The sequence below is a fragment of the Carassius carassius genome, chromosome 17, assembly GCF_963082965.1.
Source record: "Carassius carassius chromosome 17, fCarCar2.1, whole genome shotgun sequence".
NCBI lineage: Eukaryota > Metazoa > Chordata > Actinopteri > Cypriniformes > Cyprinidae > Carassius > Carassius carassius.
The window spans coordinates 27,548,938-27,574,796 of NC_081771.1; the positions used below are offsets into that span (position 1 = coordinate 27,548,938).

Sequence of the window (25,859 nt, forward strand, 5' to 3'; positions counted from 1 at the left end):
TTTCAATTCCCAATCATTGTTTTATTGCCATCCATCTGAATTACAAATCAGTAAACAATTGGAACAAACAGTTTTCTTCAAAAATGACAAAAACTTCATACATACTTGCACACACATACATTCATACACTGGTTAATATGCACACCTTGGCTCAGCATAGAAAAACTGATGTGGAAGTACAAACCATACCTTCCTGAACCCAAAGTACAACATGAACTATGGTATTCATGCAACACCTCGAGTGTGTTAATGGTTGTAAACATCAACAGTCCTTCGTCATTACAGTTTTCACGATTACATTTAGTAACATACAATCACACGCAAGCATCAAAATCCTGATCTCTGATCCTTGGAAATGGGTTTTGTGACCATTTATTCAAACCCACCATCCTTCTGGTGCTCTGAACGTGAAATACTCTGCAGATTATCTACATCGCTCAGATTATCTGTGCTTTAGCCAGATCTAACCATCAAATAAATAAAACAATGTCAATAAAAGAAATAATGTATTAGGCGGCTGAGCTTTTAAACATGAGACTCAACTCGAAGCTATTGCTGGGTACAGAGATGTAATGGCACAAGGCCATAACACTGTCAGAGGCACTTTTCAGAATACTTCACAAAAAAAGAACTGATTTTAATATTGGATACCACAGTGCTTGCGTATGTCGAGTGACCTTTCTGCAATAACTGCAAAAACAGCCAAATGCAGAAAATACATCTTAAGACCGAATTAACTCAGCATGCAAATCTTGAGTGTTGTGGTTATTCACAGAGCAAGATCTTCAACGTCTTCTTCCAGTGTGCCAGTGACATTCACTAAAAAACTCAAAAATTGCAGACAGATTCTCAAATATGCAGAGGAAAGCTGAAACTATTCCAACCATTTTCTCAAATAAAGACTTGAACAATTTCAGTAAACTGACCACCAAAAATACTTCCCAGAAAGAAGAGTGCTGTAAAACAAAACTGTTGTGCGAGTGCATAGAGAAAGAACAAAAAAAAATGTGTTGACCTCAGCTTAGTGTCAACCATTTCAATCCTAAATTCAATTTGGCTGGACAAAGAGCTTGTGAACGATGATTTGCACATAAAGAAGCAGGTCACCGACCCTGCGCAGTTGGTTCTGAAAGCTCCAAATGGATCAGAAGTCAGCATTAAAAGTTAAAGTCTGTATTTTGTGTTTTTTTCTTGCACATTCATTAATAAGGCGCACTTCTTTTTTTGATTTATGTGAACAGGCTCATGATTTAGGTCCAATGCAGTTTGCTGTTTGCACTGAATGCTATAATAAGATCAGGAAAATTAATGTAGTAGTTTACTTCAAAGACAGAGGTAGATGACCATTATTTCGGATGTCTTACAGTACACTTATGAACTTCATACATCATCAGTTGACAGTTGACACTGGATCGACCAGTGTGTGCTTGGAGGGAAAGGTGATCATGACATGCTGCTCTTGAATGTCATTAATTCTGAGCCAACACAGCATTGGCCCTTTAATAAAAGAACACTGAGCTGGAACACATAAATATCTTTAACATGATGAAATGGCAGCAGTTAAAAGCCTCGATAATGGCTTTCTGAGTGAGAAAGACGCAAAAATGTAAAGAATATATGTTAATAATTGCAAAACCAAAGACGGATTTGCACATAAACTGAACTGTTTGAGTGTGAGAGCTCAGATTGCAAAGAAATCAATCTCCTCAGCCATGTGATCCAGGCTTTGAACATGATTGGCTCCTCCCACTTTGTGTCTTGAACACTTTGATTGGCTGGTCTGTTTGTCAGTATTCCACTGCCTTACCAGATGGTTTGGAGAGATGTGTTGATTACGTGATCTTCTCATGCTGGATTTGATAGTAGCATGCCTGCGTGAGGAAGAGGAGGGCTTCAGAACAGCAATTGGTACACACACTGATTTCACACTGTATATTTGAAAGCCCTGAGATAACATCATTTTCATATTTATGCGGATAATTACTTTAAATGGTAGATGACAACACACGTTTGCAGCATTTTTATCACTTGACTTGACTTAACTTTCTCTCAGTGGTGAACACATGACATAAAAGTTGCTGCAACTGTACGAAGCAAATGCATACTTAAAGTTTAATACTGATATTTAATGCAATAAAAATTCTGAAATTAGCACTGATGAAGTTTATGATTGGCTGTCTGTTACTAAACCTTTACATTCTAAAGTGTGGACACATTTACTGATGTTTGACTAATTTTTGTATTTTTGACAGGAATCCATGTAATCTGGAATTTTGTGTGAGGGGGAATATTTCCCCACGCAGGCTTCGCAACGGGGTCAAATTGCCCACATAGATTTTACTGTGTTGACCAACAGAAAGCTTCTTAGTTTAAAAATATCTTCTGTGTGAACTGTGCTTCATACTTCATACACTATTGGCAATATATATATATATATATATATATACACTTATCAACATTTGGAAAGGATCAAAACCTTTCATCGAAGTTGTCTTAAAACCTAAATGCGTTCTTGTCTTATGACAACTTTGATCTGATTTTTTTTTAATCCATGCATGTGTGTATTTATATATACTATAATATACACATATAAAACATACACAGTGCACAAACATGTACTATGTAAACAAAAACTTTTTTGTGAAAATCTCTTATACACTATACCTTGAGTGTGGTGAACATGATGCCATGCTCTCCATGTTGTGCACATGGATCCATTAGGTCCTCGATGAGGCTGACCTCTGACCCCAGATTCCTTATCCTGTAGAGAACAACAGCTATGTCATCTAAACCATGCCTTTGTTTATTTTTATAACAATGTTATTTTCTCTGCTAAATGAATTTATTCTAAATGGGGTCCTTAGAAACCTTGTGATCTCATCCTTACCGTGCACGCAGAACAACAAAGAGGAAGACAGGAAACAGGTCATCCATAGACCACAAGAAATCCTGTTTCAGAAGTGCGAGTACTTCCTGGGTAATCTCCTCGAAGGTCAGTTGGATGACCTGAAGCTTGTCTGAGGGGGTGAAAGTTGTGCTGTCGAAATAAAAAGAGAACAACCTTAAAACTATTTACCCGAGACAAATGACAAACATTATTAGCCAGAAATTGTTGTAAATCTCCAACCTTATTTGCTGTAAAGTCTCAACTGCTGAGGCAAAACAGGCATCTTTAGTGCTTGAGAGAACCTACATACCCATAAAAAACCTCCATGAATACTGCTTCATGATCCACAGATTTATGGGACTTTTAGAGTCTCTCTTATAAAAGGACATATTTAACTACCTGCTGTTTTTCTCCATGTACTGTAACAGTCACAGGCCAGAATTTCCTATGAAAACAAGTATACGTGGCAGTAAGATTGATCACTAGAGGACAATCAAATCTAGTAAATGTATTTCTCAGTGGAGCTGTGGGTCACACTCACTGTTGCACCCCGAGGAAGGCGAGCAGCGCCAGGTCTGGTTGTTTGTTGAGTCGGAGCACACACTCCCAGTACATATCATCCTCCTTTTCTTTCTCTAGAGCATAGAGAGTGAAGAGAGGAGGATAGAGACGGGCCAACAGCACCGGCAGGAGGAGAGCAGAGCCACTGACCACACACCTGGCATACACACACACACACACACATGCACACAAACACAATACATCAGGTAACTGCTAAAAATGAGACATTAAAGACAACAGATGATAAATACACAGAGAAATGTGAAATTATGAGGAAAAAAATATAAAAAACCTGACAAAAATGCCTTTTTTGTTAATTTAAATGTTTTATCTCATAATTATGATTTAATATGTCAATTTCAGTTTGTCTCATAATTATGACATTAGTATGTCATAATTTCAATTAATCTCATAATTATGACTTAATCGCATAATTTTGTTCGTCAATTTAAAGTTTTTATCTCATAACTGTCATGTCAAATTATTTCACTATTATGGTACTGTAATTATTAGTATCTCATAATTACGCTTTGTCATAATATCAATTTATCTCATAATTAATAATATGTCAGAATCTTGTCAATTCAAAACTTTTATCTCATAATTTTTCTTTTTTATGTCCTAATTATGATTTACCAAAACATGAAAGATGATTTTTATTTTCTTATGTGATGGAAATTGGCTTTCATAAAGAAAATAATCAAATCAGTAAAGTGCTTTTAATTTATAAATTCACTAGATTAGCACAAAATAGTACCTATTTTTGATGTTTTAATGTATAAACAATTTTTGTTTGATTTCCATATAACTGTGATATAAATCATAGATAGCAATTGCATAAAATAAAATTACTCATACTCTAATATCAAGGTTTGGTCAAACCACACAACCCTTAGTGTGCTATGTATTATTTTTCTCATAAGCGAGTCATCTTACGTACCCAGATTTAGGAGACTCCAGCTGCTTCCCAGCAGGGTCTGAACCGCCTTTCTCTTTTGGAGGGTCGGTCAGTGAGTATCCTTCTTCTGGCAGATCAGGAAAGAGGAATCTAAACACAGACACATACATAAATATTCATGGAAACAGTGTATAAAACAAGACTTTGCTGTTTGTCTTGAATTAACACACTTACTGTACCTGACAAGCTGGAAGATGCGGTTGAGATAGGACTCGATCTCATTGACAGCCTGGGGCAGTAATCTACGGTTGGCCCCGACACCAACATACGTCATACGGTACACCGAAACCAGTGTCTCCACCAGCCGACCCAGAGGATGCAGTGGGGTATCACATGCCTGGGGTCAATGACAAATCATAGGGACAAAATACACTGGAATGACTGAGAGACAATATTATGTTTGTAAATAAGGTTGTACATGTGCAGTGACAAAGTTGAATCTAATCTAATCAGTGTTAGTTCATTGAGGAGTGTCCTAAAGCAATGCATACCTTGACAAGGTACCGACGGATTGTGTGGTACGCCTCTAACGTCACAGGACCAACAAGCTGAGGAATGAACTCGAGACTCTCCAGCGTTTTGTGATGAGAGCGACTCAGTAACTCTGGACTGAAGTACACACACACACACATGTTTGTTTTTGTGAAAAGTGGGTTCATCCTATAGGTGTAATGGTTTTTATACTGTACGAACTGTATATTCTATGGCCCTACACCAACCCTACACCTAACCCTAACCCTCACAGGAAACTTTCTGCATTTTTACTTTCTCAAAAAAAACTCATTCTGTATGATTTATAAGCGTTTTGAAAAAAGGGGTCATGGGTTATGTCCTCATAAGTCACCGTCTCCTTGTAATACCTGTGTCATAGCCATGTCATTATACAGTTGATATGTCACAAAAACAAGATGTGACATAAAATCCTGTATACATGTATATTCATTTCTTAGAAATAATTTGGTTTGTGTGGAACCTCATTTCCACCAAATAAGAAACAAATTCCTTGGTAAATCACAATTATGACAATAAATGTGATAATTGTAAGAATAAAAAGTCAGAATTATGACACGAAAAGTCTTGTCTTGTGAATTTTAACTTTTTATATCTTCTTATATCACACGTGGACCTTTTATCTTTTCAATTAAATCTTTTATCCAACAAATGCAACTTTTTATCTCATAACGGACACAAAGTTGAAATGGTAACAAAAAAGTTTTTTGATCATAATCATTTTTGTGTCACAATTTTGACACATCTCATAATTATAAATTAGGATCTCATTCTTTCGACTGTGTCATAATTCATTTAAAGAATCTTCTTATGTGGAAGGAATGGGCTTCCATATGTTTGCACCCATCAAAAAAAAAAAAAAGTAATAATAATAAAAATAAAAATAAATCTGATTCATTTATCAGTTCACTAGTTTATCAAAAACAGGCATTACCTAGTTGTGATTAATTAAATAAATTATGTTTTGTTTTGTGATGTGATATGAACCGTTACAGTTGTATAACATTACTTTTACTGTAATTTCATAATTCGATCAAACCACCCGCCCCTAGTATGATGTTTTATTTTTGTTCTTATTAAAGTACTGATTTGTTAGCTTAGCATCATGCTAACATCAGACTCTGCTGTAATACTCTGCTGTGTCAGGGGAGTTCCTCATGCACTAGTAGACAGTGAGCAATGAGGCACAGTGAGGTTTTGGAACTGATCAACTTTGTGTACCTGTCTCTCTGCTGTCTCCTGTTAGCAGTGAGCTCTATGGCGATGTTGTCCCACGCTGTAGTGGTTTCTCCCTGTCCGGGAGAATCACAACCTAGCCTGTTCCAGCACTCCACAAACACAGCCTTCCACTTTTCTTCAGAGTGAACTGCTAACCTGCCCAGTTTACTATAATCGCACAAACACATCGATTCCCCATCAACAGTGATTATGTCTCTTAAAATTGAATAGTGCTACAGAGATCAACACGCACTCTTACAGTGCATGAGTCTTCTCCTTGTCTGAGTCGTAGAGGCTGGGTTTGTAGTAGGAACCTGACATCTTTAGCCCGGTTCCCCAAACCCCACTAAAAGAGCCTTCAATGTAGTCTCCATTCGGCATGGTCAACACACCCTGCAGAAAGATATGATAACAGGCTTTCAAAAAACTGCTGTTAATGTCATTTGTAATATTAGACATTTACCATATTATTTTTATTATTATTTATTTTGAATATTATTATACTAATATAATAATATTATCATCATCATATATATATATATATTTTTTATTACAGTTTAAAATAACTGTTTTCTATTTTAAAACATTCTAAAAAGTAATTTATTTTCGTGATGGTAAAGCTGAATTATCAGCACCCATTGCTCCAGTCTTTAGTGTCACATGATCAGAATCATTGCAATATACTGAAAATATAAAGTAACAAATAACATTTCTTATTGTCGAAGTTGGCAACAGCTGTGCACCTTTCCATTTAGTGTCCAGTCTTCTGAAAACTCCCCTTCAAATGCAGTGTCATCTTCAGAGAGTAACACCCCCGTTCCCTTGGAGAGAAACAAATAACTATTAAAATTACTCCACTTAAGTTGTGAAGTGTGTGCGCGTCAAGTTTGATCATTTTTGTAGAATCAAAATACACCGCAAAGGCAATAAAACCTAATGTGTGGAAACTACAGGGGGAAAAAATGAGCTACATTTTCTTTTGTTCTTTTGTTCTTTTGTTCAGTGTGCAAAAAAATATTATTTGAATTATTTTGAATATGTAGTAAATGTTTTATAAAAGCAATAAGGCACAAGAGGCATGAGATATTGTGAACATAGTCTTAATACAGCATGGTGTCACACACATAAATAAAACCAAATATGTGTATGCTAATCTCACCATCATTTTGTTGTTGTTGAATGCACCTTCATAGTACAGACCAAACTGCGTAACAACAACTCCGTTTCCCTGACGCTGATCATCCTGCCACATGCCCATGTACTTCTCCCCTCTTACACAAAACACAGTTAGTATAGTGCACATCTGCTAACACACTCGACTTACATTTCAGCATTTCACATTGCAAGGCAAAGAAGTGCTGCAATCATTTTGTGAATTCACTCGTCTATTCGCATACCTGGTGATGTCATCAAAAACTCCATAGCCAGATTTTTTGTCATAATGCCACTGGCCGATGAAGACACTGGGGGAAGTGGAGTTCAGCTTCCCGCTCCGCAGCATCCCGTGACCATGACGCATGTTATTTAGAAACGAGCCCTCGTATATTTCCCCAGAGGCGTATCTGAACACGAACACAAACACACACACACACATCATCAAACAGTACCATTCAAAATTTTCGGCTTAGTAAGATTTTTTTTGTTATAAATAATTAAATACCCTTATTGAGCACTGATAGTAATTTCACAGTAATGACATTTAAAAAAAAATAAATAAAATAAAAATAACAGATTTTTTGAACTTCTTATTCAACACAGAATCCTAATAAAAATGTATCACAACTTTCTTCAACTGTAATAATAAACATTGTTACATGAATACCAAATAAAGATATTAGAGTGATTTTTGAAGGATCTTGTGACAGGATAACTAAAAAAAAATAAAAAATTAATCGAAATTCAGATTTGCATCACATTTAACAAAATATTAAAAGTTATTTTAGTAATATTTCAAATTATAGCTGTTTTAATGCAACCTTGGTGAGCATATAAGAAATCCTACAAAACATTAAATAAAACATTAAAAAAGTTGACCCCAAAAATTTGAATGGTACTGTACATTCACATACAGAAAATGAATATTCAAAAATAAAAACACAACCACAAACCTCAATGTTCCAAAGCCGTGCATCTTGCCATCCTTCCACTGCCCTTGGTAATGATCACAGCTGTTCAGGTTTTTGTTAGGCACAATGTAATCTCCAAAACTGCAAAGAAAACAATAGTTAAAATATCTCCATACATCTAGAAAGTAGGAGACATCAGCATAACAATCTGAAAAAATTAATAAATAATGTTGTCACTAACCCATCTTCAAGGCCGTTCATGAATGTCCCTGTATACATTCGTCCATCGGGCCATTTGACCACACCCCTAGAACACAGACATAGCCAATCATCATCTTCCAAGTTTTAATAAGACTTACACACCCACAATTCCTCCTCTAATGGCTTACTGTCCATAGGGTTTCCCTGAGACCCATCGGCCCTCATACGTGGCCTCCTTGAGTCGACTGTCTTTGTAGAATGTGTATGATGCTGTCCTTGAAATGGGCGGATCTGCTCTCTGCGTTACTCCTGTAGAAGGAGGTATCTCATCATGCCCCAGTCCACCGAGTGCCTGCTCCACTGCTTGCTTTATAGAACGCAGCCACTTTGCCTAGGAATCAGGACATCACGGTTTAACTAATGATCTATACAGCTTTCTGTAAATCATCATTTTGAGTCAAGTCAGGCATACCTTCTCAGCTGGGGACGAAGCCAGCAGAGTGAAGCTCTCTTCAGGTGAAGTCACCTTTAAACCAAATCTGCAGAGAACCACGCACACTTCATAACACTTCATAATTATATTAAGCTAATAAACATGACAGGCACACTCACAGGCCTGTGTTCTCCTCAGAAATAGGCTCCGCCCACAATGTAGCCAATGGGAAGACGTGATGAGTGGAAAACTAGAAAACAGCACACAGAAAATAAATTGTACACAATTCTGTTCACTCTTGATTACTGATGCACAATATATCAGTACCATCAATTAAACGTGCATGCATTTCCTTGCTTCGTTTCATTTAGATTACCTCTACCTCACTTAGATCTTTAAAAACTAGTTGTTAAAAACCCAAATAACACTGCTAAAATAAAACCTAACTACAAAAGTAAAACATTATTACAGTGCTTACAGTAAAAAATACAATTATCACAATTATTACTTTACTATTTGAATATATTTTTAAAAGTAATTTATTGTTCCTTCAGAATACATTTTCATATGTTGATTTGGTGCTCAAGAAACATTTCCTATAATTATCAGTTGTTCACTGAAGTGCTGCTTAATATTTAGGTAAAATTGCTACTTTTTGACATTTACTTTAAAAAAAAAAAGTATATATATAATATAATATATAATGATGTAAATGTATTTACTGCATTAATTTAATGCATTCTTGATTAAAAACATTCTTTAATTAAAAAAACTGAATGGCAGTGTACGCTACCTAATTTTACTCAAAGCATTTAAAGTAGTGCACAGAATTAATAATAATGATGGTGAAACGTTTGTTGCTTTACAATATTTGTTAAAAAACGTAACAAGTGCGTGTCAAGCATAAACCAACTGTCAACTGGTTTACAGTGTTCGTAGGTTGTCAACTTCTATTTTAAAATATAAAATGTTGAACATATGGTTCTTTTTCGTAAGCACATTTTGCACTTTTTGAACGGAAAGGGATAATGCTGATGAAACGAAAAACAGACAAATACACGCACTGTGAAAGGTATGGAGGAAAAACAACAGGGAGGAAGATAATGGATTATCATCTCAAATACTCAATGGTACATTCACTACGACAAGACTCAACATTAAACAGAATCACTACTGTTCAACATAAAACCATCCAGCAAAATATGCCCCTTACTACAATCAGGTACATATCTTTTACAAAGGGTTTGCAAGCAGGAAGCCTTGGAATGAACCCAACCAGATGTACTGTACTGTCATCTTTCTATGCTTTCAGGCTATATCACATAGGACCGAGACATTTTGGACAAGGCAAAGTCTAAAACTGAGGTTCACTGTGAGATATTACAGATACTAGGTAATTGTAATCATTTAGATTCTTTAAAGGAATATTCAGAGTTAAATACAGCTTAAATTCTTTTGACAGCATCTGTGAGCACAGAAAATCATCCTGACGCATCCATCAGTTTGTCCAGTAATGCATGTCAAATGTAAGTCTACAGAGAGATTGCACAGTACAACAAAAAGATTTAAATATGATGCAAGTGTCATGATATGATGTAACTGACGTAACTATAAGTAAAGTACTTTTTAGTGAAGAATATCTTCATCCAGAAGAATTAAGTAAACCACAACCACAACCAAAAAATTCATACACCTTGAAATGTAGTCTCAGTTCAAAGTGACTTGCAGCAGGGTTATTATACTGTAGTTAACTAAAAAAAAATAAAAATACATTTGAACCTTAAAAAAAAAAAACTAGCCAAGGCAACATTTCTCAGTTTAATTTAGGTTACCTTGATGTGGTAAACATGTAGCAATGTAAAGATAAAGCAATGTAGCAAAAAAAAAAAAAAAAAAATCTACTCAAAAAACAATGTTACTAAAATTTTATCTGAAATAAAAATGAAAACAGAAAAAAAAAAAAAAGATATTCAAAATATGAATAAAACCTACTAAAATGTCACTGATTAACGTACACATTTCTTCTTGTTGTTTTGTTTTTGGTTTTAAGATGTGTCAAAATTATTTTCTGGATGAATCAGATACCCCAAGCTTTACATAAAAGTTTTATTTAGTGCTGTCAAACGATTAATTGCGATTATTTGCATAATAAATGTGCATGTTCGGTGTATATATATATTATGTATATATAAAAACACACACATACAGTATATATATTGAAAATATTTACATTTATATTCATATTATTTAAATTATAAATAACTATTTTACTATTTTAAATAACTAATAACTATTAACATACAAACAGAACATATTTTTCAGAAATATTTACATTCACGTGTGTGTATTCATATACACTTAATAAATATACACAGTACACATACATATATTATGTAAACAAAACATTTATTTTGGAAGCGATTAATCATTTGACAGCACCAGTTTTATTTAATCTCAGAATATTCCCTTAACAACAGCACTGGACAAACACTACAGCTGTAGGGTGCATCCTTGGGCACTAGGGGACAGTATGCTATGGAGGAAACTCTTCATTCGTACAGCCCATACTTACAAGACTCTTATAGGGGACCATGCCCTACCGAAACAAAAATAAACATCACTAAAACACCAGTCTTTGGAAACAGATTGTTAGTTTGGCCCTGTAAGCGAATAAAAAACTGAAGTGAAAGCATTGTGTAAGGACAGAAGGATGAGATTAACAGAACAGGCAGAGATAAAGCAGAAATGATACAGAAATGGCGGTGAAATGAAAGTATAAAAAGAAGGGCAAACCTGTGCATGAACCAGGGCATCGTTGAAAAGGATGAACCAGTTGACAGAAAAACGGCCTGCGTTCTGAAGAGTCAAAGCCTTATTACTGCTCTCACAGATCAGCCGCCGAGACGGTTTACGAAGAGAGTCCTGAAGGAAGAGAAGAACTCTTTATTACCAGCCCAACTTCATCCACGTTCTAGCTCTTCCTCTGCTCAGCAGGAAGAGCACCTGGCTGTCCGGTGCACATTACACTGACAGGTAAAGTGCATTTAAGGGTCTGACTCACGCTCATCTTTCCAGGAAAGCTCTTCCAGAAGTGAAGCGTGTACTCGGCATCCTTCCTCCTCCTCTTCAGATGAAGAGCCATGGATTCATATTTTGAGCAGGCATCTTGAAGCTTCTGATAATCCACAGAAGTCTGTCACACACACACAGAAGTGAGATTTTATGTAGCGGACGGTGTATTGAGTGAAAATCAACAGCCAGTCCTGTTATTATAGAATACAATTACACTTTTAATTAAATCACACATACACACACAAAAAAAATAACGCAAAATAAGCAATAAATAATTAAGGAAATAAATAAAATAAGCAATAAATATATAAGCAATAAGCAACATATGAATAAGCAACAAAAATAAAAATAGAAAGAATATAATATATTATGCACATACACAAAATAAGCTAAAAATTCAATAAATATATATATAAAAAATTATAATATTTTTTTTTTAATTCTAACTGGGTTTTTATATGGTAATATATATTTTATATGGTTATATAATGGTAATACTTCATATAGGGACCAATTCTCACTATTTGCTAGTTGCTTATTAGCATGCCTTTTATCAACATATTGATATTGCATGACCATATTCTACATTCCTAATTCTACCCAATATCTAAACTTAACAACTACCTTACTAACTATTAATAAGCAGCAGATTAGGAGTTTAAAGAGGCAAAAGTCGTAGTAAATGGTTTGTTAATGACGAGAATTTGACCTTAAAATATAGTGTGACCAAAAATTAAAAAAGTAGTTTCTGTGTTTCTAGCGAGTACCCACCACCTCGTAGCAGGTAGCCAGTTTGAGCAGCAGACGTCCATATTCATGCAGGTGTTTTATGGGCAGGTAAAAGAGATGCGCCAGAATATCCGCTAAGGGCAAACCCTCTTCACAACATTCAGATAACTTCTGAACAAGCTCGGCCCCTTTGCCAAACACATCGCTTCAAACAGAGTCAGACAGAGAGATTCTTTACCTATACATTAATAGAAGTTAATCTGTAAAGTATATATAGAAAGATGAACATTTCATAAGCAATAGCGAATAATTCCCTTACAATTTTCTCCATATGTTATTATTACTCTGGAATCCTTGGACAGCAAAGGCTTAGGAAAGCTCTTGGGACAGGGTCTTACACACACATATACTACTTACTGACAAGGTTTGACAAGGGCTTGAAATCCTCCCATGACTAAGAGATCACCAACTACAGAACAGTACCTGTACAACACAATTACAAAAATAAGGACATTACTACAACTGAGCTGACTTGAGAAGGAGGGAACAACATTTCTGAGCAATAAATTCCCATGACTTTTACAATAATTCTTTATTATTGAAACAATCTATACATTTAAATGACTGTATAGAGACTGCAGCCACTTATAGACATTTCTGGTTAATCTGTGACAACACCGATTTCCATGAATTTTAAGCTTCTCATTTTAATTACTCCAGGTTTTCCAGGACGTCACACACTCTGTACATCGTCCCACTAAGAAAACTGCCCGAAAGGTATCAGATTCTGAGTCTCTGACTTTAAAAAATGAGGACAACACATTAAAATAAATCTCAAGGGTACCTATCTTTATTTTGAACAACTTAAAGAACCAACCGAGGTTCTGATTAAATACATTTGAAGATTTTCAATGACACATCAGATTAGAAGTATAAAATCTATTTGATGCCTGAATATATTACTTTTGATTTAGAAGCTAATTCAGTCCAGCTCTGTAGAGAATATAACTTAGAACTAAAAACATCTTGAAATTCAGGACCCGACAGTTTCTAAATTAATCATTTTTGCAGCTATGCTCCAGTAAATGGCTAGGAGAAGAAGTTTTGCACTTTGAACTTTAGAGCATGTCTACACTGTACACTTAAGAGAATTTAAATTCTGTTTTGAATGACACTCTTTGCACACTTTCACTCTTTGCAGCAACAACCAACATGTCATCACCAAAGGAACCACTTCATGCCTTCACTTTCTTTTAATTGTGTGTGTGCTGAATGCTTACTCTGAATATGTGTCCAGGAACAGTTGTGCATCATCAATAATAACAAGGCCACGGATATCACGTGAACGCCGCAGGAAGGATGTTAGAGAGGCCGAGTTTTGACCCGTGAGCTGAGACAGCCAGCTCAATCGTCCAATCAGATTTTGCAGAAGCCCTGCAGAGGACTGACCGAGGGAGGAGCTTAGGGAATCTATGAGTAAAAAAAAATAATAATAATAATTATATGAAAACTAAAAATCACAAATAATTAATTAGACACAGACACACAATCATTTCTTGTTTAATCGTTTCTTGTTTCTGCATATAACAGGACAAACTTTCAAATAACTCTTAAACATAAAAATACTTAAGTATTATATTATATTATATTATAGCTTACCAGTGTTACATATCTATTATTTTGAATTCAATTAAAATTTTAAACATACTTTTACTAATTCTATTTTTAAAAATGGTCATTTTGTTGTGGTTTTGTCATTTTTTCATTTCTATATATCATTTATTATACTATTTATTAGTTTAATTTTATTTAGTTAAGATGATTATCTTATAAAATAAAATAGGTTAAGGTTTTTATATTTTAGTTTAATATTTATTTTATGCAAAAAAAAAAATTCTAATTGTTTTTTTCTTTACTATTTTAGTTGTATTTTTAGTTAACAATAATTAGGAACTCAAAATGATTCAGCGGTTTCACTTCCACTACTCTTGCCACTGAATTACACCATACTTGCACAGCTCGTTCAGGGCTGTAATGGAAATATGCTAATGACAGTCTAAATCAAAGTACAAAACAAGTTATCATCACACACTGTCATACCCAGCTTAAGCAGTGGCTGGAGCAGAAGACTATTGATATTGCTGAGTTTGCAGTAATATTTCCTCTCTGCGGCCGCCAGCTCATGCAGACTGGCAATAAAACCCATTACATTACGATCCGTCAGCGCCGCACATGTCTGTCCTCCTGCGCACACACTACTCACATAGCCCAACTACCACAAGCACACACACACACACACACAATGAAAAGTGTTGTTACAAGTGTTATTATTAATATATAAATAATACAGCATCAATGTACAGGATTCAGAGCACAGCAGTATTCAACATTATCTAGTAATGACTGAGTAATGTTTATTATACAACAGAAATTTGAAATAATAATGATTACGATGATGATTATGATGCAAAAGGCTTCCTCACATTCATACAAAAGGGCAGCAGCACCGGTTGCTGTGTGTACTCTCCTGTCTCCTCCTCTTCCTCACTCTGCTCCATCACTTCTTTCACCTGCTGCCCACTGTAGTACAGGATTGGCTGGATACAATCTCCATCAGCCAATAAGAGAGTGTGCTGCTGCCCCGCCCCAATATCCCACACACGAATCCCATCTGACAGCTGCGTGAAGACAAAAGAGGACAAACAAAGCAAACCAGTCATGAATCAGAATGTTGTCAAAACAAATTTGGGCAATAGCAAGGGCCTTAAAGGGATAGTTCACCCCAAAAACATTTTGGTCATTAATTACTCACCCTCGTGTTGTTCCAAACCCGTAAGACATTCGTTCATCTTCAGAACACAAATTAAGATATTTTTGATGAAATCCAAGAGCTGTCTGACCCTCCATAGACAGCAAGGGTACTACCTCGATCAAGGCTCAGAAACGTAGTACATAAAGCGTAAATATCTTCATTTATGCTCCTAAGATGAACGAAGGTCTTATCTCTTAAGGGTTTGGAACAACATGAGGTTGAGTAAATAATAACAGAATTTATATTTTTGGGTGAACTATCCCTTTAATCCACTAAACAGTTGAACACTGATGATTTACTATAACATGATTATACGATTGCACGTTAAAATGTCATAGGCTATAGTTAAAAACAACTGAAAAACTTAATTATAAGTAAAAACATGTTATAGTTTTATATTACAAATGTATAGACAAATTGAATGAATTAACTGTATGGGAAAATGGGTTATATAAATAAAAACTTAATATTAACTACACTACAGCTCAAAGGGGTTTGGTAAGATTGATGTTCACCCAGTCTGCATTTATTAAAAATACAGTAAAAACAGTAATAATGTGAAATAAAACTGATTTCTATTTTAATATATTTTAAAATGTAATGTATTCATGGGATGACAAAGCTGCATTTTCAGCAGCCATTACTCCAGTGTTTAGTGTCATATAATATCACATGAAATCATAAATGCGGTTTAATATTTTGTAGACCATGATACATATTTTTCAGGATTGCTTGATGAGTGAAAAAAGTTCAAAAGTACAACATTTTATCTAAAAAATTAATCTTTTGTAAAATTCTATCAGCTATTACAATTGTATTATTTACTTTCAAACTCTTAGGAGTGTAGAACGATATATTTATACATACATAGAAATATATACATAGAAAAACTATATATTTAATGTTATTATTGTATTTAAAAACAATTTAAAAAATATATTTTATTTTTTGCATTTTTAAATTTCCAACCCTTTTAAACCATTTCAAAAGGCAGGATATTTTATTCTCCTTCCTCTTATGATATTTTTCTGTTTTACGTACAAATGTGCATATATTGTACCTTGGTTAAGTTTGGAAGGGTGGTGGGGGATTCCATGTGTCCCAGCTGTCCAGAAGTGTTGCAGCCCCATGAGAACACCTGCCATACACACACACACACACACACACACACACACACACACACACTCTCTTTACAGGACGAATTATACTAATACAGACTCACCGCTCAAGAGAACAGCCATGGATATGCATGTGAAGTGTATCACCTGTGATTGGGCGGTCAGAGCGAGAGAGTGAAGAGCACCTGCAGCCACCTTCAAAACCTCTTTACCATTCAGACTCTTTACACAGACAGGCAGCGGTCTGAAAAGAAGGAGAGGGAAATCACCACATTGTGTTCCTCTGTAATGCACCTAATGAGTCTGTCCTCATTTTAGCAGAGCACATTATAATTTAAAGTGCTTGAATCTTATGTAACTTATGAGCGGTTAGAGAAGAGAGTGTGCAGGAGCAGGACTGGGCCGCTCTGTTGATGGGAGGATTCTGACCTGGAAAGGAGGTCTCCATGTCCAAGTTGCCCTTCCTGGCCACGTCCCCAGCTCCACACTTCTGTCTGCAAAGAAAGCAGGTGGGCATCGGCTTCAGGAATGCCTCCTGGAGTGAGCGGGATGGCCTGTGCACGGGGGCGGCTCGTTCGCCGCAAAAGAAGCGGAGACACTGAGAGAACAGGAACATAAGAATAAACAACATAAAACACATTTAAAGAAATCTGGAGCATCAATTACTAGAGGCAGAACATGGTCCACATCCAAACTAAGACACAAAATGACAGATCATAAGAAACTGCAACTCAAGGCAGTTTGTCCCTCATTGAATATGCATTAGTTCAGTTCAGCATAGGGAAAATTCACATGAATCATTTAACAGCACAGACGCAGACCCACAGACTCGGCCAACTCCAATTCAACTCTCTGCAAAACACACACACAAACACACATATATACACAGTATGGACAGGTGCATACACAAAGAAAACACACACAGACTGTTGCCATGCTGAGTTATGTTCCAGCCCCACTGGGGTCCATCTGTCACATTGGTGGGGGTGAGAAGATGAGAAAAGGTGAGTGTGTTGCAGGTAGCTGGCACGCATTGTCTTCTCTAGCCTGGGCATCAAGCTTCAGCTGATTTATGAACTTAGACAAACACACCAGACTCAACAAGAGAGACCTCGAAAAGTCCTCGCATCACAATCTCTAACTCAGCAAACTAAATCTAAGTAATGTTATACACATGCAAATCACTAGAGCAGAAAGTTTCTGACACACTAGAGACTTGAACTTGTTTTGATTATGCATATTAAAAGAGGGAAAGATATTCATGCATTTTAAAACCTGTTTGTCAACTAGAAACCAGAAGGACTACTTTTCACTAAAGTTGAATCCCACAGCGTTTTAACACTTGACTTCATATTTCTGCCCAAACACAAGCAAAATACTAAGAAATTGCATTCTAAAGTATTAAAATGAAGGTTCTTTTTAGGTTTTTTTTTTTTTCGTTTTGACATTTTCACCCAAAATCAATGATTACGGCCATGTGAAATATATATATATATATATATATATATATATATATATATATATATATATATATATACACACACGTGTACAACCCGAATGCCGGAAAAGTTGGGACGTTTTTTAAATTTTAATAAAATGAAAACTAAAAGACTTTCAAATCACATGAGCCAATATTTTATTCACAATAGAACATAGATAACATAGCAAATGTTTAAACTGAGAAAGTTTACAATTTTATGCACAAAATGAGCTCATTTCAATTTTGATTTCTGCTACAGGTCTCAAAATAGTTGGGGCGGGGCATGTTTACCATGGTGTAGCATCTCCTTTTCTTTTCAAAACAGTTTGAAGACGTCTGGGCATTGAGGCTATGAGTTGCTGGAGTTTTGCTGTTGGAATTTGGTCCCATTCTTGCCTTATATAGATTTCCAGCTGCTGAAGAGTTCGTGGTCGTCTTTGACGTATTTTTCGTTTAATGATGCGCCAACTGTTCTCTATAGGTGAAAGATCTGGACTGCAGGCAGGCCAGGTTAGCACCCGGACTCTTCTATGACGAAGCCATGCTGTTGTTATAGCTGCAGTATGTGGTTTTGCATTGTCCTGCTGAAATAAACAAGGCCTTCCCTGAAATAGACGTTGTTTGGAGGGAAGCATATGTTGCTCTAAAACCTTTATATACCTTTCAGCATTCACAGAGCCTTCCAAAACATGCAAACTGCCCATACCGTATGCACTTATGCACCCCCATACCATCAGAGATGCTGGCTTTTGAACTGAACGCTGATAACATGCTGGAAGGTCTCCCTCCTCTTTAGCCTGGAGGACACGGCGTCCGTGATTTCCAACAAGAATGTCAAATTTGGACTCGTCTGACCATAAAACATTATTCCACTTTGAAATAGTCCATTTTAAATTAGCCTTGGCCCACAGGACACGACGGCGCTTCTGGACCATGTTCACATATGGCTTCCTTTTTGCATGATAGAGCTTTAGTTGGCATCTGCTGATGGCACGGCGGATTGTGTTTACCGACAGTGGTTTCTGAAAGTATTCCTGGGCCCATTTAGTAATGTCATTGACACAATCATGCCGATGAGTGATGCAGTGTCGTCTGAGAGCCCGAAGACCACGGGCATCCAATAAAGGTCTCCGGCCTTGTCCCTTACGCACAGAGATTTCTCCAGTTTCTCTGAATCTTTTGATGATGTTATGCACTGTAGATTATGAGATTTGCAAAGCCTTTGCAATTTGACGTTGAGGAACATTGTTTTTAAAGTTTTCCACAATTTTTTTACGCAGTCTTTCACAGATTGGAGAGCCTCTGCCCATCTTTACTTCTGAGAGACTCTGCTTCTCTAAGACAAAGCTTTTATAGCTAATCATGTTACAGACCTGATATCAATTAACTTAATTAATCACTAGATGTTCTCCCAGCTGAATCTTTTCAAAACTGCTTGCTTTTTTAGCCATTGTTGCCCCCGTGCCAACTTTTTTGAGACCTGTAGCAGGCATTCAATTTTAAATGAGCTAATTAAGTGGATAAAAGTGTAAAATTTCTCAGTTTAAACATTTGCTACGTTATCTATGTTCTATTGTGAATAAAATATTGGCTCATGTGATTTGAAGTTCCTTTAGTTTTCATTTTATTAAAATTTAAAAAACGTCCCAACTTTTCCGGAATTCGGGTTGTATGTATGTATATATGTGTGTGTGTGTGTGTGTGTGTGTGTGTGTGTGTGTGTACGTGTGTGTGCGCGTGTATGTATGTATACAGTATATATATATATATATATATATATATATATATATATATATATATATATATATATATATATATATATATATATATATATATATATATATGATTAAATTTTTTAATTTGAAATGGTCTTAAAACATTATACTAGCATTCAAAATTTTGGTTGGTAAGATTTTTTTGATGTTTATGGAAGTCTCCCATGCTCACTAACTCTCTAATTCTACATTTATTTGTTCAGAACTACAGTAAAACAGTAATATTGTAAAATGTTATTATAATTACTTTAGTATTTAAATATATTTTTCAATGTAATTTATTACTGTCATGGCAAAGCCATTCCGCCAGTCTTCAGTGTAACATGATCCTTCAGAAATCATTCTAATATGATGATTTGGTGCTCAAGAAACATTTCTTATTATTATCAATATTAGCCGCTCAATATTTGTTGTGGAAACCTGTGAAACACTTTTTACAGGATGTTTTGTTTAATAGAAATAACAAATTTGTAACTTCTTTGTAACACTAAGCATTTCGGTTACACCTTATTTTACGATGCCCTTGCTACAGTGTAATTACATTTACTATACAATTACGTATTAAGTAACATTTATTATAACAATATGTACTTACTATAGGATTAGGATAAGGGTTAATTTTTTTCATTAGTTGAATGTAATTAGACGTACATTTACTATTATTGCCATAAGTACATGTAACAAGGACACTGTAAAAGGGTTACCAAAATTTCTGTTCTAACTTACAGACTTTTGAAGAGTATATTGCAAGATATTAAAATACATTTCAAGAAATTGTTATACTGCCCTTCATTTATTCGAAAATTCAATTAAAACACATTTTGTATTACTGATTTACAGTATTACTATGTTTTTAATAGAGATAATCACCACCGACAATGAGAAAAACGACATTAAAATAAAAAAGCTCAAGTGATGTAAAGTAACACGTCTGGGTGAATTACAGTTTGAGCTGAAATCTACCTCTAAATCGAAAAATTTTTTACAGCTGCAACTACACAAAAATACCTTGAGTTGTTGCGCTGGATGCCGACTCCTTCACCTCAAACTCTGCAATGTCTGTAACCATGGCAACAGCAAAATATGTGAAACCTGTCCACAAGTCCCATCGGCAGAAATTTGGAGAGCCATGGCAATACAACCATTACCATTAACAAACACGTTACTGTGAGCAAAAACTGTCCAGGCAGTGATTTGCAGGGTTTTTACTCTGAACTGAATGCACTAAGTCTTAACACACTGCACAGGATTATGATTAAACTGCACATATTCAGCTAATAAAAGAATACATTCATAGCAATCATTCCTCTGGTTCTAATGCATCTAGACTCTCTACACTCAGATGATTAAAAAAAGGAGACCATTTTCTTTAAATATTTATGAAATTTGTCACAAAAAAGGAATGGAGTTGTTAGTTATTCATAGCCTCTGCAGCAGAAACACCAAGCGTGCAATGAGCTGATGGATGAGAGAGGCAAAACTTGCAACTTGCAAGATGCTCATCAAGTAGTCCATGCTAATGAAAACTCAAAAGAGTAGACACACATGCCCATGCGGACTTACGGAGTTCATTTGGTGTAAGAGAAGGAGAAGGTGTGTACCCTGAGAGAGCAGGCCAGGCAGGGACAAGCGACGGCTGAGCTCCGCCTCCTCCTCTCGGATGTCCCCCAGGCTGGAGCTTTTCTTCCCCTGCATGGGCTCCTCCTGACGCAGTCTCTCCTCTACTCGATCACGGCCCTCTCCTGGAACCTGGAGCACAAAATAATATGGTCAAACACGTCACAGCTGGATCATTATCTTTCAGTTTCAGCATAAAAGTGTTAAGAGTGAAAATGGCATACATAAATGTATTGGTTTGATGCTTAAGCAGATGTAACAAACATGTAAACAAACTACATAAAAACTGAAAAATAAATGTACCCAGTAACCAATAACTTTTCTCAGAGAGAGAGCTTCGTATGTGGACACTACACGTTCTCCCACTGCAGAGGCACAGGACACCACCAAGCTGTTTAACGCGGAGCTCATTGGAGTCACAGACTGGGCGACCGGGGTGATCAAGGGGTCAGAGGTGAAACGATCAGCATGGTCACTAGAGAGCTGTGATAAGAATGATATGAGAACTAGAATTGTGCTTTTAGAAGCAATTAAACAGTTTGATTTGTGATGGCTTGAAATAGTCAACTAATTGGTTAGTGATAGCAGGATAGTGATTTTAACTAAATAAACAAAAATGTAGTTATTTTTAATTATAATATTTGTTACAGGTGAAGATGTCAACTTATCAAACAGGGTTTTAGCATGTCAACGAGCTAACAGTTAACTGTTTACATTAAAGTTGGATACAGATATACAAATATAAACACTTCTGTTCAAAAATGTGGGATCAATAAGTTTTTTTATTTTTTTATGAATTATGTGCATTAAATATTTAATCTAAATAAATAAATTCAGTCCTGTAAACGCTACGACTGAATTTAGGCATCATAGCATACACTGCCGTTCAGTGTTTGTTAAGTGTTAATGTTAAAGCAAAAATGCATTAAATTTATTCAAAATGAGAGTAAAGGTATTTATAGTGTTACAAAACCTATTGTTTTGATCTCTCTATTCATTAAGGAATACTGAAAAAATGTATATTATACTAATAATAGAAGAATTTTATTTTTTTCATAACCAAAACAGTATATTAGAATGCTTTCTGAAGGATCACGTGACATTACAATAAATGACTAAATATATTAAAATATAAAAATGTTATTTGAAATTGTAACAATATTTCACAATATTACCCTTTGACTGTATTTTTGATCTATTAATTGCATAATTGTTGATCTTAGTTTTTGGTGTTTTATTATTAATATATTTACTCAATAGTACTGAATTTTTATATTGGTCTTTTATCAGTTATTGGCCATAACAAAAAATTCATTATCAGCCAGAATTGTAATACAGTTACTTGTTTTATACCAAAAAACGATTGGACTATTTTATAAAGTGAAAAAGTTCCAATTAAATATATAGAAAAGTTACAATCCACTTATATAAATCCAACAAAACTGGTGTTCATTTATCAGCTTAATACTTGCTGGACATTGTGTTTAAGACTAACCTGAGCAGAATGTGGCGTGCTGGGAGTCTTGGTGGTGTGCTCTGCCAGGGCATGATCAGAAAGTCTCTTAAGGTAGGCCTTCACTGCCTTCTCATCGGGATATGGTGAGGACTTCCCCCCAGTGGCTCTACAGCTGTCCGACTCTGAGGCTTCGACACAAACCTCTCCATTTGTTGCTGGAGCCTCAAGCTCCGTCGAGTCTTCTATGACTGGTTCTACAAGTTCTTGGCTAGATGCAGGAAACTGATTTTGGGGTTCTGTGCCAGGTGTGCTCACAGGAGGAGGAGGACATTCAGGGTTGGTGCTGGAAGTGGATGATTTTGGGATCTGAGCTGGCATGGATGGGCCAGGTTCTGTAGGGGAGCTCTGATCTAGGCTGTCCTCTAATGAAGACTTGGCCTCACCACTGTTTACCTCAACACCGAGTGGACAGTGATGGCCGTCAGAGATAATAACGTGGTCCTCTTTGTCTGTCATAGTGTACAGCAGCTGATGGCACTGACCGCACTTGTCTTGTTTCCGAGGCTCTTGTGGAGGGGGAAGACAGCGCAACAGAACCAGGCTGTGAGCAGCTCCACAGGCCACCTGTAATGCATGCCTTCCAGCAAGGTGCTCTACCTTCTGGGGCTTCCAGACAGGAAACGTTGAAGTGTTCAGGCCCAGCTGGCACCCGCTTCCCCATGCCCAGACTTCATGCTTGGCTGAAAGAGCCAGAGTGTGCTGATCCCCACACGCCACCTCCAGGATCTTCACCGTCTGAGGGGGTGTGGCCACAGAGTCGAGCACACCCACAGGGGTGGGGTTAGGGATAACAGAGAGTCCTGATAGGCCACACTGGCCATGAGCATTTTCTCCCCACATGTGCACTCCTCCATCTTCTGTCACTACTCCACTGTGGGCGGAGCCAGCAGCCACAAAAACAACACGTTGTTCGCTAAGAACCGCCTCCAAAACAGGCTCAGTCACTGCTGATGAAGTCTTCCACGGCAGCTCGCCAAAGCTATAGACTTGTCCCCCTACAAATAATATATAAATTGCGACAGTTCTAGATTGCAATAATAATAACAAATGTATGAGATACGATAGTCTTTTCACTACCTTCTGTTTAAAGCAATGGTTTTCCACCAAGGGGCCAGTGTCAACTAGGGGAGATTAGTACACTTCCAAATTGGCCACAGGAAGACTTAATTATTTCAATTAATTACATTAAAATAATATAACTTAACGCAAAATCAAATATGTATACTGAAATCATATTTCTTTTTCCCCTCTCAATAATGATTGTTTTATTCAAGAATGTACAATTCTTGCACTTAGTTAGTTCATTAAATATTTCTAAACTCCAAGTTTCCGTTTTGTCATACTTGCAGCAGAAATACCTTGAATGGATAGTTCACCCAAAAAAAAAGAAAATTCTGTCATTTATTACTCACCCTCATGTCATTCCAAACCCTTAAGACCTTATTTAATCTTTGTAACACAAATTAAGATATTTTTGATGAAATCTGAGTGCTTTCTAACCCTGCACAGTGAGACAGCAACACAACTGACATGTTCAAGGCCCAGAAAGGTAGCAAGGACATAGTTAATATACTCCATGTGACATCAGTAGTTCAACCATTTTGTTATGATTTCTATGTGTGAATAATAAACGTATTACCCTTTACTAGCAGAACACCATGTCTAGCTCCCAGGGCAGCCTGGAGCACCGGCCGGGAGAGCAGCAGCCTCTCTGGTGTGGTGCTGTAAGAATACCCCCTCCAGGTGTGGAGAAGTCCCCTCTCTCCAGAACCGTCCTCCACACCACAACTAAAGACACAGAGATGAATACACTCTTAGAAAAGTCATGAGACCAAAAAATTAAAGAAAGAACTAAGAAATGTACAAATGCTGCATTGTTCAACATTACTGGCAGTCTGTGTTTGAACACACTCACTTTATCTTCTTCTCCATCTCTAAACGTTCCCCATATCACAGCTGTTGCCTTTGTCGCTGTGGATGGTTGTCTTGTGAGGGAACAGGTGATGTATGATTTCAGTTTCTGAATGACAACAAAGGGTTCAACAGTGACTCGTATGTTTAAGCTCATTTTCATGAGACAATACTTCATAGGACTGGTCATCTGAGCATTTCTGTACCTAGGCTACATTTCTTTTTAGTTGTAAAATAAGTAAATGAAATGTTCTCGAATCCAGAATTTGTGTCGAGCACAAAAATCCCGATAAAGACTGACAGTGTAAACACACACTGATCAGGGCCAAAGGTGACAGAGCTGTGATGAAATCATCAGCTGAACTGATAAACAACAGATCTGGAATACTGTCTAATACATTTCCAAAATGAATATTAACAACTTCTATCCTGAGTTGGTAATTAAAATACAAGCTGTCAAGCAGGTTTAGCTGGTCATAAATAAAGGACATGCATTTAAGCAAAAGGAAGACACATTACGATATAATATAATAGATAATAATATTCTGACTGATTACTTTATCGATCTAATTATGTCTCATATGAAACTACACGTCTGATGAGATTAAATCACAACAAATTTAGAATTACATCCACGTCGACAGGTGGAGATCGTGTTAAATAATGGATGAATGAACAATACCACTGCATAGCCATAATACAGTCTCTAGAAGACAAAAGTATTTCTCATTTTCACTCTATTCGCTGCTTTAATATCATCCAAGCTAATAAATATGGTGCTTCGTTCATTCTTACCTCGATATGTCCGATTAAAGATGTCAGACAGACAGAAAGCGGATGTCTCTTCGTCTAATATATATTGTCAGCTTTTGAAACAGCTGATCTGAAATGTAAAATAAGCCGGTGATGAGAGCAGACATACAGCAGAGCGATGGTTATGATGATGATGATGATGATGATAATCGGATGAGTTGTTATGGTCTGGTTATGGTGCT

General features: G+C 36.3%; 1 protein-coding gene across 3 annotated transcripts; it reads right to left on the reverse strand.

Annotated features, from left to right (window-relative positions):
* LOC132161478 (alsin-like) lies at nucleotides 1–25,859 on the reverse strand. Of its 3 annotated transcripts, none has more exons than XM_059571569.1 (36): nucleotides 25,660–25,859; nucleotides 24,869–24,973; nucleotides 24,593–24,741; nucleotides 22,933–23,948; nucleotides 21,741–21,860; nucleotides 21,422–21,569; nucleotides 16,995–17,163; nucleotides 16,713–16,809; nucleotides 16,508–16,585; nucleotides 15,119–15,313; nucleotides 14,736–14,907; nucleotides 13,916–14,105; nucleotides 13,053–13,118; nucleotides 12,678–12,840; nucleotides 11,896–12,027; nucleotides 11,628–11,756; nucleotides 11,407–11,430; nucleotides 9,014–9,084; nucleotides 8,874–8,940; nucleotides 8,590–8,792; nucleotides 8,442–8,507; nucleotides 8,243–8,341; nucleotides 7,532–7,696; nucleotides 7,294–7,405; nucleotides 6,878–6,955; nucleotides 6,394–6,527; nucleotides 6,138–6,302; nucleotides 4,898–5,015; nucleotides 4,586–4,743; nucleotides 4,389–4,496; nucleotides 3,429–3,605; nucleotides 3,287–3,332; nucleotides 3,128–3,189; nucleotides 2,888–3,037; nucleotides 2,665–2,761; nucleotides 1–1,871 (listed from the first exon to the last, which is right to left on the reverse strand). In XM_059571569.1, the coding sequence occupies exons 2-36, from the start codon at nucleotides 24,883–24,885 to the stop codon at nucleotides 1,833–1,835; spliced, it is 4,980 nt and encodes a 1,659-aa protein (XP_059427552.1). In that variant the 5' UTR covers nucleotides 24,886–24,973; nucleotides 25,660–25,859; the 3' UTR covers nucleotides 1–1,832. The 3 variants fall into 3 exon arrangements, with proteins under 3 accessions (XP_059427552.1, XP_059427550.1, XP_059427551.1); XM_059571567.1 differs by having other exon boundaries at nucleotides 21,741–21,920; XM_059571568.1 differs by lacking the exon at nucleotides 11,407–11,430 and having other exon boundaries at nucleotides 21,741–21,920.